This window comes from Theropithecus gelada, chromosome X (genome assembly GCF_003255815.1).
Source record: "Theropithecus gelada isolate Dixy chromosome X, Tgel_1.0, whole genome shotgun sequence".
Classification (NCBI taxonomy): domain Eukaryota; kingdom Metazoa; phylum Chordata; class Mammalia; order Primates; family Cercopithecidae; genus Theropithecus; species Theropithecus gelada.
Genome location: NC_037689.1, coordinates 56,932,758 through 56,944,471, shown reverse-complemented (window position 1 = coordinate 56,944,471; position 11,714 = coordinate 56,932,758). Strand labels below are relative to the sequence as shown.

At 42.7% G+C, this 11,714-nt stretch overlaps 1 protein-coding gene across 2 annotated transcripts; it reads right to left on the bottom strand.

Annotated features, from left to right (window-relative positions):
• Positions 1-7,224: 7,224 nt before the first annotated feature.
• On the bottom strand, positions 7,225-9,556 carry FAM47B (family with sequence similarity 47 member B). 2 transcript variants are annotated; one of them, XM_025373324.1, is made up of 2 exons: positions 8,690-9,556; positions 7,225-8,443 (listed from the first exon to the last, which is right to left on the bottom strand). In XM_025373324.1, the coding sequence occupies exons 1-2, from the start codon at positions 9,554-9,556 to the stop codon at positions 7,373-7,375; spliced, it is 1,938 nt and encodes a 645-aa protein (XP_025229109.1). In that variant the 3' UTR covers positions 7,225-7,372. The 2 variants fall into 2 exon arrangements, with proteins under 2 accessions (XP_025229109.1, XP_025229108.1); XM_025373323.1 differs by having other exon boundaries at positions 7,225-9,556.
• Between the last annotated feature and the right edge of the window lie 2,158 nt (positions 9,557-11,714).

Below are 11,714 nucleotides of genomic sequence, written 5' to 3'. Positions count from 1 at the left end.
TAACGTGATGCCTGCAACTTTGTTCCTTTGGCTTAGGATTGCCTTGGCAATTCAGGCTCTTTTTTTGGTTCCATATGAATTTTAAAATAGCTTTATCTGTTTCTGAGAAGAATGTCATTGGTAATTTGATAGGAATAGCATTGATTCTGTATATTACTTTGTATGGTGATTTGATAGGAATAGCATTAAATCTGTATATTGGTAGTATGGCGATTTTAACAATATTGATTCCTCCTTTCCATGAGCATGGAATGTTTTCCCATTTGTTTGTGTTATCTCTGATTTCTTTGAGTGGAGTTTTGTAACTCTCATTATGGAGATCTTTCACCTCCTTGGTTAGCTGTATTTCTAGGTGTTTTTTTTCCTTTTGTGGCGATTGTGAATGAGATTGTGTTACTCATTTAGCTCTTGGCTTGGCTATTAAGGGTGTATAGGATTGCTAGTGATTTTTGTACATTGATTTCGAATCCTGAAAATTTGCTGAAGGTGTTTGCCAGCTGAAGGAACTTTTGGGTTGAGACTATGGGGTTATCTAGATATAGAATCATGTCTCCAGACAGGGATAGTTTGACTTCCTCTCTTCCTATTTGAATACGCTATGTTTCTTTCTCTTGCCTAATTGCCCTGGACAAAACTTCCAATACTATATTGAATAGGGGTAGTGAGAAGGCATCCTTGTCTTGTGCCTGTTTTTTAAGGGGAATGCTCTCAGCTTTTGCACATTCAGTATGATGTTGACAGTGAGTTTGTCACATATGGCTCATATTATTTTGCAATATATTCTCTCAATACCTAGTTTATTGAGAGATTTTAACATGAAGTTATGTTGAATTTTATCAAAAGCCTTTTCTGCATCCATTGAAATAATCATGTGGTTTTTGTACTTAGTTCTCTTCATGTGATGAACAACATTTATTGATTTGCCTATGTTGAACCAACCTTTCATCCCAGGGATGAAGCTTACTTGACTGTGGTGGATCAGCTTTTTGATGTGCTGCTGGATTTGGTTTGCAAGTATTTCATTGAGGATTTTTGCTTTAATGTTCATCAAGAATATTTTCCTGAAGTTTTTGTTGTTGTTGTTATTGTTGTTATAACTTTGCCAGGTTTTGGTATCAGGATGATGCTAGCCTCAAACAATGAGTTAGGGAGGAGTCTCTCCTTTTCAGTTTTTTGGAATAGTTTCAGTAGGAATGGTACCAGCTCTTCTTTGTAAATCTGATAGAATTCAGCTGTTAATCCATCTTGTACTGGGCTTTTTTGTTGCTGTTGTTGTTGGTAGGCTATTTATTAGGTCTCAATTACAGAAGTCATTATTGATCTGCTCAGGGATTCTATTTCTTCCTGGTTCAGTCTTGGGAGGATGTATGTGTCCAGGAATTTATCCATTTATTTTAGATTTTCTAGTTTGTGTGCACAGAGCTGTTCATAATTGTCTCTGATGGTTATTTGTATTTCTGTAGAGTAAGTGGTAGCATCCTCTTTGCCATTTTTGACTTTGTTTATTTGGATCTTCTCTCTTTCTTTCTTTATTAGTTTAGCTAGCAGTCTATCTATATCATTAATTAATTTTTTTCCAAATACCCAGATCCTGGCTTCATGGATCTTTTGAATCATTTTTCATGTCTCAATCTCCTTCAGTTCAACTCCAATTTTGGCTATTTCTTGTCTCCAATAGCTTTGCATTGATTTGCTCTTGGTTCTCTATTTCTTTTAGTTGTGATGTTAGGTCATTAACTTGACATCTTTCTTAGTTTTTATGTTGGCATTTAGTACTATAAGTTTCTCTCTTAACACTGCCTTAGCTGTATTCCAGAAATTCTAGTATTTTGTGGGAAGTCAGGGACCCCAAACGGAGGGACCGGCTGAAGCCATGGCAGAAGAACATAAATTGCGAAGATTTCATGGACATTTATTAGTTCCCCAAATTAACACTTTTATAATTTCTTATGCCTGTCTTTACCACAATCTCTGAACATAAATTAGGAAGATTTCATGGACACTTATCCCTTCCCCAATCAATACCCTTGTGATTTCCTATGCCTGTCTTTACTTTAATCTCTTAATCCCATCATCTTCATAAGCTGAGGAGGATGTGTGTCGCCTCAGGACCCTGTGATGATTGCATTAACTGCACAAATTGTTTGTAGAGCATGTGTGTTTGAACAATATGAAATTTGAGCACCTTGAAAAAAAACAGGAGAACATCAATGTTCAGGGAACAAGGGAGATAACTTTAAACTCTGACTGCCAGTGAGCTGGGTGGAACAGAGCCATATTTCTCTTCTTTCAAAAGCAAATAGGAAAAATATCGCTGAATTCTTTTTCTCAGCAAGGAACATCTCTGAGAAAGAGAATGCACCCCTGAGGGTAGGCCTCTGAAATGGCTGCTTTGGGGGTAGCTGTCTTTTACTGTCAAAGGCAAAGGGATGAAATAAGCCCCGCTCTTCTGTAGCACTCCCAGGCTTATTAGGACGAGGAAATTCCCACCTAATAAATTTTGGTCAGACCGGTTGTCTGCTCTCAAACCCTGTCTCCTGATAAGATGTTATCAATGACAATGCATGCCTGAAACTTCATTAGCAATTTTAAGTTTGCCCTGTCCTGTGGTCCTGTGATCTCGTGCTGCCTCCATTTGCTTTGTGATACTTTATTACCTTGTGAAGCATGTGATCTCTGTGACCCACAACCTATTCGCACACTCCCTCCCCCTTTGAAAATCGCTAATAAAAACTTACTGGTTTTATGGCTCAGGGAGCATCATGGAACCTGCTGACTGATGTCTCCCCCTGACACCCAGCTTTAAAATTTCTCTTTTGTACTCTTTCCCTTTTTTTCTCAGACCAGCCAGTGCTTAGGGAAGTAGAAAAGAACCCACATTGAATATCGGGGGTGGGGTTTCTCCTGATACTAGTATGTTGTATCTTTGCTCTCATTCATTTCAAATAACTTCTTGATATCTACCTTAACTTCATTATTTACCCAAAGTTATTCCACAACAGGCTTAATTTCAATGTGATTGCATGGTTTGCACATTGAAAAAAAAATCTTGAATTTTATTTTTATTGCCTCATTGTCTGGGAGAGTGGTTGGTATGAGTTCAGTTCTTTTGCATTTATTGAGATTGTTTTATGTCCGATTGTGTGGTTGATTTTAGAGTACATGCCATGTGCAGATGAGCATTTGGTCCAGTGTTGTGTTCAGGTCCTTCATGTGTTTGTTAATTTTCTGCCTTGATGATCTGTCTAATAGTGTCAGTGGGGTGTTAAAGTCTCCCACTATTATTTTGTGGGATTCTAAGTGTCTTTGAAGCTCTCTAAGATACCATGTTATAAATCTGAGTTCTTCTGTGTTGCATGAATATATATTTAGGATAGTAAGGTCTTCTTGTTAAATTGAACCCTTTACCACTATGTAATGCCCTTCTTTGTCTTTTTTGGTTGCTTCCATTCTCTCCATCTCTTTCAGTGATACCAATAAGTAATAAATCTGGTCTCTTTACATAATTCCATATTTCTTTGAAGTTTTGCCCGTTCCTTTTTATTCTTTTTTCTTTATTCTTGTCTGATTGTATTATTTTGGAAAGCCAGTCTTCAAGCTCTGAGATCCTTTTATCAGCTTGGTTTATTCTGCTTTTAATACTTGTGATTGCATTATGAAATTTTTGTAGAATGTTTTTTGGCTCCGTGAGGTGTGATTCATTCTTTTCTATACTGGCTATTTTGTCTCTCTGCTCATGTGTCATTTTATATTAATTATTTCATCCTTGAATTGGGTTGCAATGTTCTCCTGAATCTCAATGATCATTCTTATCCATATTCTGAATTCTTTTTCTGTCACTTCTGAAATCTCAGTCCAATTTAAAACCCTTGCTGGAGTACCAGTGTAGTAATTTGGAGAAAAGAAAACACCGGCTTTTTGAATTGTCAGAGTTATTGTGCAGGTTCCTTCTCATCTTTGTGGGCTAATGTTTCTTAAATCTTTGAAGTTTCTGTGCTGTGAATGGGCTATTTTTTTACTTTCATACTATTTGATGACCTTTAATTGTGATATAAGGTGGATTCAGTCAACCGGCTACATGACTGGAAGATTTTCGGGGGTCAAGGCTCAGCTCAGAACTCCTGCCTGGATTGCATGCTGTAACTCTGGTAGACTGGTATCGGGCCCCAGCTTTGATCTCTGGCTCCTCCAGGTTAGAAACCTGTTGTACTGGAGGGGCTGAGGTGCTACCAGACCACTGATCACAACACTCTAGTGTATGATGCCAGCCAAATCACTTCACAGGGCAGTGACAGTGGGATCTGTCCTTGTTCCCATGTACCAGCAGTAGCTGCTGCAGCAGCATTGCAGGGTGCACACTTATCCATTTGATACAGCAGGGTTATCATGTGTTGCTGGGGTGCTTAGCCTCAATGTGGGTATTCGCAGCAGCAGTGGTGGCAGTATGGTTTGGTGGTGGTGAGGAGCCCCCACTGAGACTGTGTGCATATCCCTGGAGGTGGTGGTTTTAGCATGGAGGTGGGGCATTTGTGGGTTCAGGACTGTGTGTGCCCTCTGTGCATGTTTAAGCTGGCAGCAGTCTGCTCAAGGCTGCGGGCTAGTCCACTGTTTTCTATGTCTAGTTTTGCTCTGGTGACCGAGGCTCAGGGGCAGGGTGCTGGCAGGGGTGGGGCTCGGGGGCTCTATGCCTGCCGATGTTCTGAAGTGGTGTGGTAGGGTGGGGATGGTGAGGGGGTGCACTCACGGCAGCAGCAGTGGCAAGGCAGGGCGCAGGTATACCAGTACCAGTGTGCTGGTGGAGAAGGGAAGGATAGATCTGCTTGGGCATACACACACTGGCATAGCGATGTGGAAGGTGGCCATGTTTGTGAACGACCTGTTGTGTGTCTGCAAAGGCCACTCTGCTGGAACACTCTGCCAGTCAGGCGTGATGCACCATCTGTGATGTGGGCCCCAGGGGGCACCTGGCAGCTGTATTGCAAGCAGCTGTGGCCAGGCTGGGGCCCTGAAAGATGCCAGAGGTGCTCAGGTTGGACCGGTCCTGTCTCATGGGTAAGACTGCCCTGCAGAGTTCAGGTTTGAAAGTTCCCTTAGAGCTAAAGTCTCCTATGAGAACAAATCTAGCCTAGGGGGATGCACATCTCTGACAGTGCTCCACTACAGTTGCTCCCACAGGACACCCTCTGCGCTCTGTCCCCAGCTGGAGTTCTGCCCCTACCACTTCTCTAAGTAGCTTTCCCTGCCAACTCAAGTGTCCATGGTGGTCTAGGGTCTTCTCCTGCTGAGGTTCCCAAGGCCCACAGTGAGAGTGGGTTCATCCTTGCCTGTTAAACTCACCCCCTCTGTAGGAGTCACTGGGGGCCAGGAACACATTCCAGTGCACAGTAGCCCCAGGAAGGGTTCCTAGCTTCCTCCCCCTCCAGCCCAGCCTCTATGTTTTCCCTCCATCTGTTCTGCCTCTGCCTAAAGCTACAGGATAAGAACATGGCAGCACTGGGATATGAACTCATTTTTGCCTAGCTCCAAAGGCCTTGCTCATTCATGCAGACTCTCAGAAATGAAAAATAATTCCCTTCATCTTCGTTAAATCACATGTTCCTACAGACAAATTATCCAAAGCTTTTATGAAACCTATGTGATGCTGTAATACAATCGATTACTACAGTATTTATGGAATATACCATTCATAGCTTTAGACACAATTATATATCAAGCTCTCTTGAATTCTCTCTCTTTCTAAAACCTATGGATTTGAAGCCAGGATATTTTGAGAAGACCAACTGGTGTTAAAAATCTAAATAGATGAAATATTGTTTCTGTTTATATCTGTGTGACAAGTAATACCAATGTGTGTAATTACAGCGTGGAGAAACCCACGTAATTTCTCTGAGGAAAGTTTATTTCACTGGAAGTAGTCATTGCCAATAAGCAATAGAAGCCCTAACCAGTGGCTCTTATTTTTCAATTACAATTTTTCATCTTAAATTTAGTATATGTGCAGCCAAAGCAAGCACCACAGTTTCATCTTAAGGAACAACTAAGATTGTGTGTGATATAGGTGACAGCTATCACCAGATAAACATCATCAAAAAGTTTTTTTTTAATAGTGTCTTTCTGTTGTGATATTTTTAGTACCTTTCTTCCTTTCCTACTCCCTCCTCCTCTTCCACAAATATATGTTGAGTATCAATTCTGTGATGCTTGAGGCATTAGGCACTCCAATAAGTAATCCTTTAAGTCTCACCAGAATTTGAGTTTGATGATATGGTGTCCATTGTGTAGATGAGGATACATCCTCCGTGAAGTGCGAGATCACATAACCAAATGTAGAAAAGTAGGTCTGTCTCTTGCTGAAAGGAACTGAACATTGGATGCTCCTGCATGAAGCCCAAGGCTTCGTGGACAACCTCAGAAACCAGATAACTCTGAGCCATAAGGCATGATACTTCTCAGTTGAAGCTGCCTCCTATTCTGCACCTGTTTATAGCATTTGGTAATAGTCTTTTGTAGTGAATGTTTATGAACCTGGTGAATAGTTACATACATTCAATTGAGAGAGATGATAAAATGGCATAGCTCAAGTTTCACCTATGATTTTGATACATAGTTTTCAAACTTGTTTTGAGGGTTTGATGGAATCCTAAAGGGGAGGATAATAATTTTACTGTTAAAAAGTGTTAACGTTATTTTGGCTATAGACTCCAATTTTTATAACAAAATAATTGTCATAATTATTTCATTAGAATTTTCATATAAGAAGAGTTATATAATTATTACTTTACTCAGCACATTTTTTTTTTTTTTTTTTTGAGACAGGGTCTTGCTCTGTCACCCAGACTGCAGTGCAGTGGCATGAAGCAATCCTCCCACCTCAGCCCCCCAGGTAGCTGGGACTACACGTGCACGCCACCATGCCTGGCTAATTTTTGCACTTTGTAGAGACCAGGTTTCACCATGTTGCCCAGGCTGCTCTTGAACTCCTGGGCTCAAGCGATCCACCCACCTGGGCCTCCCAAAGTGGGGACGGATTACAAGTGTGAGTCAACGCACCCGACCCCATTTCTCTTTCTAATATTAATTCTGCTTTTGTTTCTGGTTGTATGTATTTTTACAAATAATTGAAATGATGATGTAATATTCACAGTGCTTTAACAATATGAAAAAAGTATATGTGAATATTAATCACATAATTGATAAAATATATGAAATAATGAAGCCAAAGCAGGTCATCAAGTAATATTTATAAACATTAGGTATTGAATTCACAGATGTTGCCAAAGTTGTACATTCACAGGGCCAGTCATCATAAATTCCGACTGATGTTTAAAATGAGAGCAAGAAATACCCAATTAAGTAGTAAATTGCAAACCATCTAATCTTCTTTCGATGCATCTGTGACGTCCTCTTTGTACTTGTAAACTTGCATTGCACGTTGCATAGGAGTCTTAACAGAGTCATAAGTCCATCCCTTCTTGGCAAACAGTCTTTCAAGGATGCCAGGCATTCTGTAGCCCTTGCTTAGAATGAAATCCTTAAAGGCAATTGGTCCATAAAGACCGTCAAGAATGTCGGGTTCATCAGGCTTTTTAAGTACGAGTTTGGGGTCAATCAAAGGTTTATCACTTCTTACCTTTTTCCCCAACTTAGGCTTGAAGTACCATGGCCCATACCTCATCTTCACACCTTGTACACTGTAAGAATTTGGTGCCGCCTGGAGTCTCCTGTCCCATTCTTTTATCTGAGAGAAGTCGATCTCATCCATGTCATCTAGCTCCATGCTGTACTTCAGCTCTGAGGAACGCTCGTTTGCCTTCTCGATGTTTTCGTCTTGACAGGTTGCTCGGCACTCAGGGGTAAAGTCAAACAGACTGCTGATGGATTCTGCATCAATTCCCAGGTCTCCTGCCCACTTGAAGTCACGGAGTTTTCTCGATGTGAATCTACGTTCAAGAGAGTCAGAAATGCACTCCATTGTGCTTGGTGTATCTTCCTGAAACAGTTCTTTTAGATGGGACACTCCGGTCTTGGTAGGCTCCGGGCAGAGACTGGATGCTCGACGAGTCTTGCGAGGCTCTAGGCAGAGACTGGACATTCGACGAGTCTTGGGAAGCACTAGGCGGAGATGGGGCATACGACTCTCGAAAGGCCGCGGGCAGGATTCCCAAAAAAAGTATTTACTAGGCTTGGTGAGTTCCTCGGTTGTCGTCTCTCGGCCCTCACAACGAGCCTGTGCATCTTCCAACTTCCTGTCAGAGTCCAGTTTCAGCAACTGTCGTAGGAGACTGGACACCCGGGGAGTGTTGGGAGGCTCCGGGCAGAGATTAGACGCTCCAGTCTCGGGAGGCTCTGGGCGGAGACTAGACACCTGAGTCTTGGGAGGCTCTGGGCGGAGATGGGACCCTCCAGTCTCAGGAGGCTCCGGGCGGAGACTGGACACCGGAGTCTCGGGAGGCAGCGGGCAGAGATGAGACACTGCAGTCTCAGGAGGCTCCGGGCAGAGATGGGACACTCCAGTCTTAGGAGGCTCTGGGCGGAGACTGGACACCGGAGTCTTGGGAGGCTCTGGGCGGAGATGAGACGCTCCAGTCTTGGGAGGCTCCGGGCAGAGACCTGACACCGGAGTCTTGGGAGGCTCTGGGTGGAGATGAGACGCTCCATTCTCGGGAGGCTCCGGGCGGAGAGGAGGTACGCGAGTCTTAGGAGGCTCCGGGCGGAGATGGGACGCTCCAGTCTTGGGAGGCTCCGGGCGGAGACTGGACACCCGAGTCTTGGGAGGTTCTGGGCGGAGATGGGACGCTCCAGTCTTGGGAGGCTCTGGGCGGAGACTGGACACCCGAGTCTTGGGAGGTTCTGGGCGGAGATGGGACGCTCCAGTCTTGGGAGGCTCTGGGCGGAGACTGGACACCCGAGTCTTGGGAGGCTCTGGGCGGAGACTGGACACCGGGGTCTTGGGTAGCTCCAGGCGGAGATGGGACACCGGAGTCTCGGGAGGCCGCGGGCAGAATTCCCCACAGGGGTATTTACCAGGCTCGGTGGGTACCTCGGTTGTCTTCTCCTGGCCCTTACAAGCGCATGTGTCCTCCAGCTTCCTCTCAGGATCCAGCGGTTTCAGCACACGTAGTAGATCTGGAGGCATATCTTCTCCCAGACTGGAGTTCACGGCCAAGGGAGGCTTGGCCGTCAGCTGGGCTTCCACTCCCTCTACGAACGCCTTCGTTGTTGGCTGGGCTGGTGAGAGCTCGGAAATTAGGGCCGCTTTCTTGCGCAGCTTTTTTTTCTTGCCCTTGGGGTCAGCTTGGGGACTTCTGAGAGATATTTTGGGGAGTAAAAACTCGTCACGGCGACAAACGAGCGTACCTTCGGGAGACCGACAGCCATAGCGGAAGTCGTCCACGCCCTCCGTCACAAATACCCGGTTCCGAGGGTCCATAGGCGGGAACCTCAGGCGCCTGTGCTTGCGCTTCGCGAAGCACTTGGAAGGCTGTTTGTCACAGGACGAGGACTTGGAGTCCATGCCCGGGGGCCTCGGCCGGTCCAGCCGCCTCTGGTCCCCCATGGTGGCCCTCGCTGGGGTGCCACCTCTCCAGTTTCCGCGGCTCCTGATCCCTGCCGCTCTAGTCTCTAGGAGACCGCCAGCCACTCGCAGCCCAGGTTCCTTCCTGGAGGCGGGGCAGCGCTGACGCCACCTACGCAGCCCGGATTCTAACAGGTGTGTAGTGGAATCTCATTCTGGGTTTCATTTGCGTTTCCTAATGACTACTGGTATTGAACATCTCTATATATGCTTATTTGCCATCCTTATCTCTCCTTGGTTGAAGTTTCTGTGGATTTTTTTCCCATTTTTAAATTGTGTTGCTGGATATCATATTTAGTTTTGAGAATACTTGCTGTGTTCTAGATGTAAATAGGTTATCAGATATATGATTTGCAATTTTTTTCACTTCACCCTTGGTTTTGCTCTTTCATTGTCTGTGTCAAAGAGAAGTTTTTTAATTTGATGAAGTCCAATGTATCAATTTGTTCTTTTAGGGATTGTGCTTCTTTTGATGTATCTATGCAAAACTTGGTCTATCCAAAGGTCACAAAGATTTTTTTGTCATTTAAGTGTTATAATTTTTGTAAACAGCACAAGATATAGATCCAAGTTTTTATTTTAAAAATGTACCTATTGCTTACCTATATCTAATAATTTCAGAACTATTTTTGTAAAGACAATCTTTTCTCCACTGAATTACATTTGGAAAAGGGTAGAATATCAGTTGTCTATATTTTTTGAAGGTCAATATCTGGGCACTCTTTTCTCTTCCATTGATTTTTCTCTCACACAAATTTCACACTCTGTTCGTTACTTTAGCTTTATAATAAATCTAGAAATTAGGCTGTACTAATTATTTAACACTGTTCTTTTACAAAGTTGGTTCTTCTAGGTCCGCTGAGTTTCTATAGAAATTTTAAAATCGGTTTGTCTATGTCTTCAAAAAAAGTCCTGTTTGGATTTTGATTAGGATTCTGTTGAATCTATAGATCAAATTGAGGATACTTGGCATATTACCAATAGGAAATGTTCTGACCACTGAGGAAGGTACATCTTTCCATTTCTTTATGTGATTTTTCATTTTTAGTGTATGTGTCTTTCGAATCTTTTTCTCTACAGATTTTTCCTATTGTTTTTCATACAAATATATGTAGTATTGTTTTTTAATTGCAATTTCCAATTTTTTTGTTGTCAGCATATATAAATATTGAGTTTTGTATATCCATCTTGTATCATACAACCTTGGTAAACTCACTTATTATGTTCAGTAGCATTTTGTAGATTTCACTGAATTTTCTATATATATATGATGATGTCATCTGTGAATAAAGATAGTTTCAGGCCAGGCGTGGTGGCTCATGCCTGTCATTCCAGCACTTTGGGAGGCCAAGGCAGGCGGATCTCAAGGTGAGGAACTCCAGACCAGCCTGACCAACATGGTGAAACCCGGTTTTTACTAAAAATACAAAAATTAGCTGGGCCTGGTGGCACGTGTCTGTAGTCCCAGCTGCTAGGGAGGCTGAGGCAGTAGAATCGCTTGAACCCAGCAAGCGAAGGTTGCAGTGAGCTGAGATGGCGCCACCGCGCTCCAGCCTGGCGATAGAGCGAGACTCCATCAAACACACACACACACGCGACAGTTTCCCGTCTTCCTTTCCAATCTGAGTATCTTTATACCCTCAAGTCCAGTCGTAATTTTTTATTTTCCTTTGAATAATATCAGTTAAATTTTTATCTCTCTTATAGTGCTTAAAACAATACCTATGAAAAAGCACTTTTATAAAAAATTTTAATTATAGACAAATTCAGCCTGCATTATTCCTTATGCATATTATTTTCTCATCACATAATAATTTTTTCTGTACATTCTTACTCATTTTTGAAAAGAAGATTTCTTACTTCCCTCATCAGGTGCAGCTGAACAATGTTTTCTACCATTACTAGCAGGTATACCCTAGTTCCTCCTTGTAAATGAGGCATGATTAATGCCTCTCTTGCCTGTGACTCCTCCTCTGCAAAACAGACACAATAGATATTTCTCTTAGGTTTCCCATTAAAGCAAATAAATGGCTTATGTGTAAATCAAGATAATCTATATAACATGATTTTGTATAGTGTCTGGAACAGAAAAAGCATCCAGTAAAATATTGTTATTTTATATAGTATTACTACAATTTGA

What these genes read in the sequence shown, in the direction of transcription:
- FAM47B (XM_025373323.1), bottom strand. Translation starts at nt 9,556, where the DNA reads ATGGGGGACCAGAGGCGGCTGGACCGGCCGAGGCCCCCGGGCATGGAC.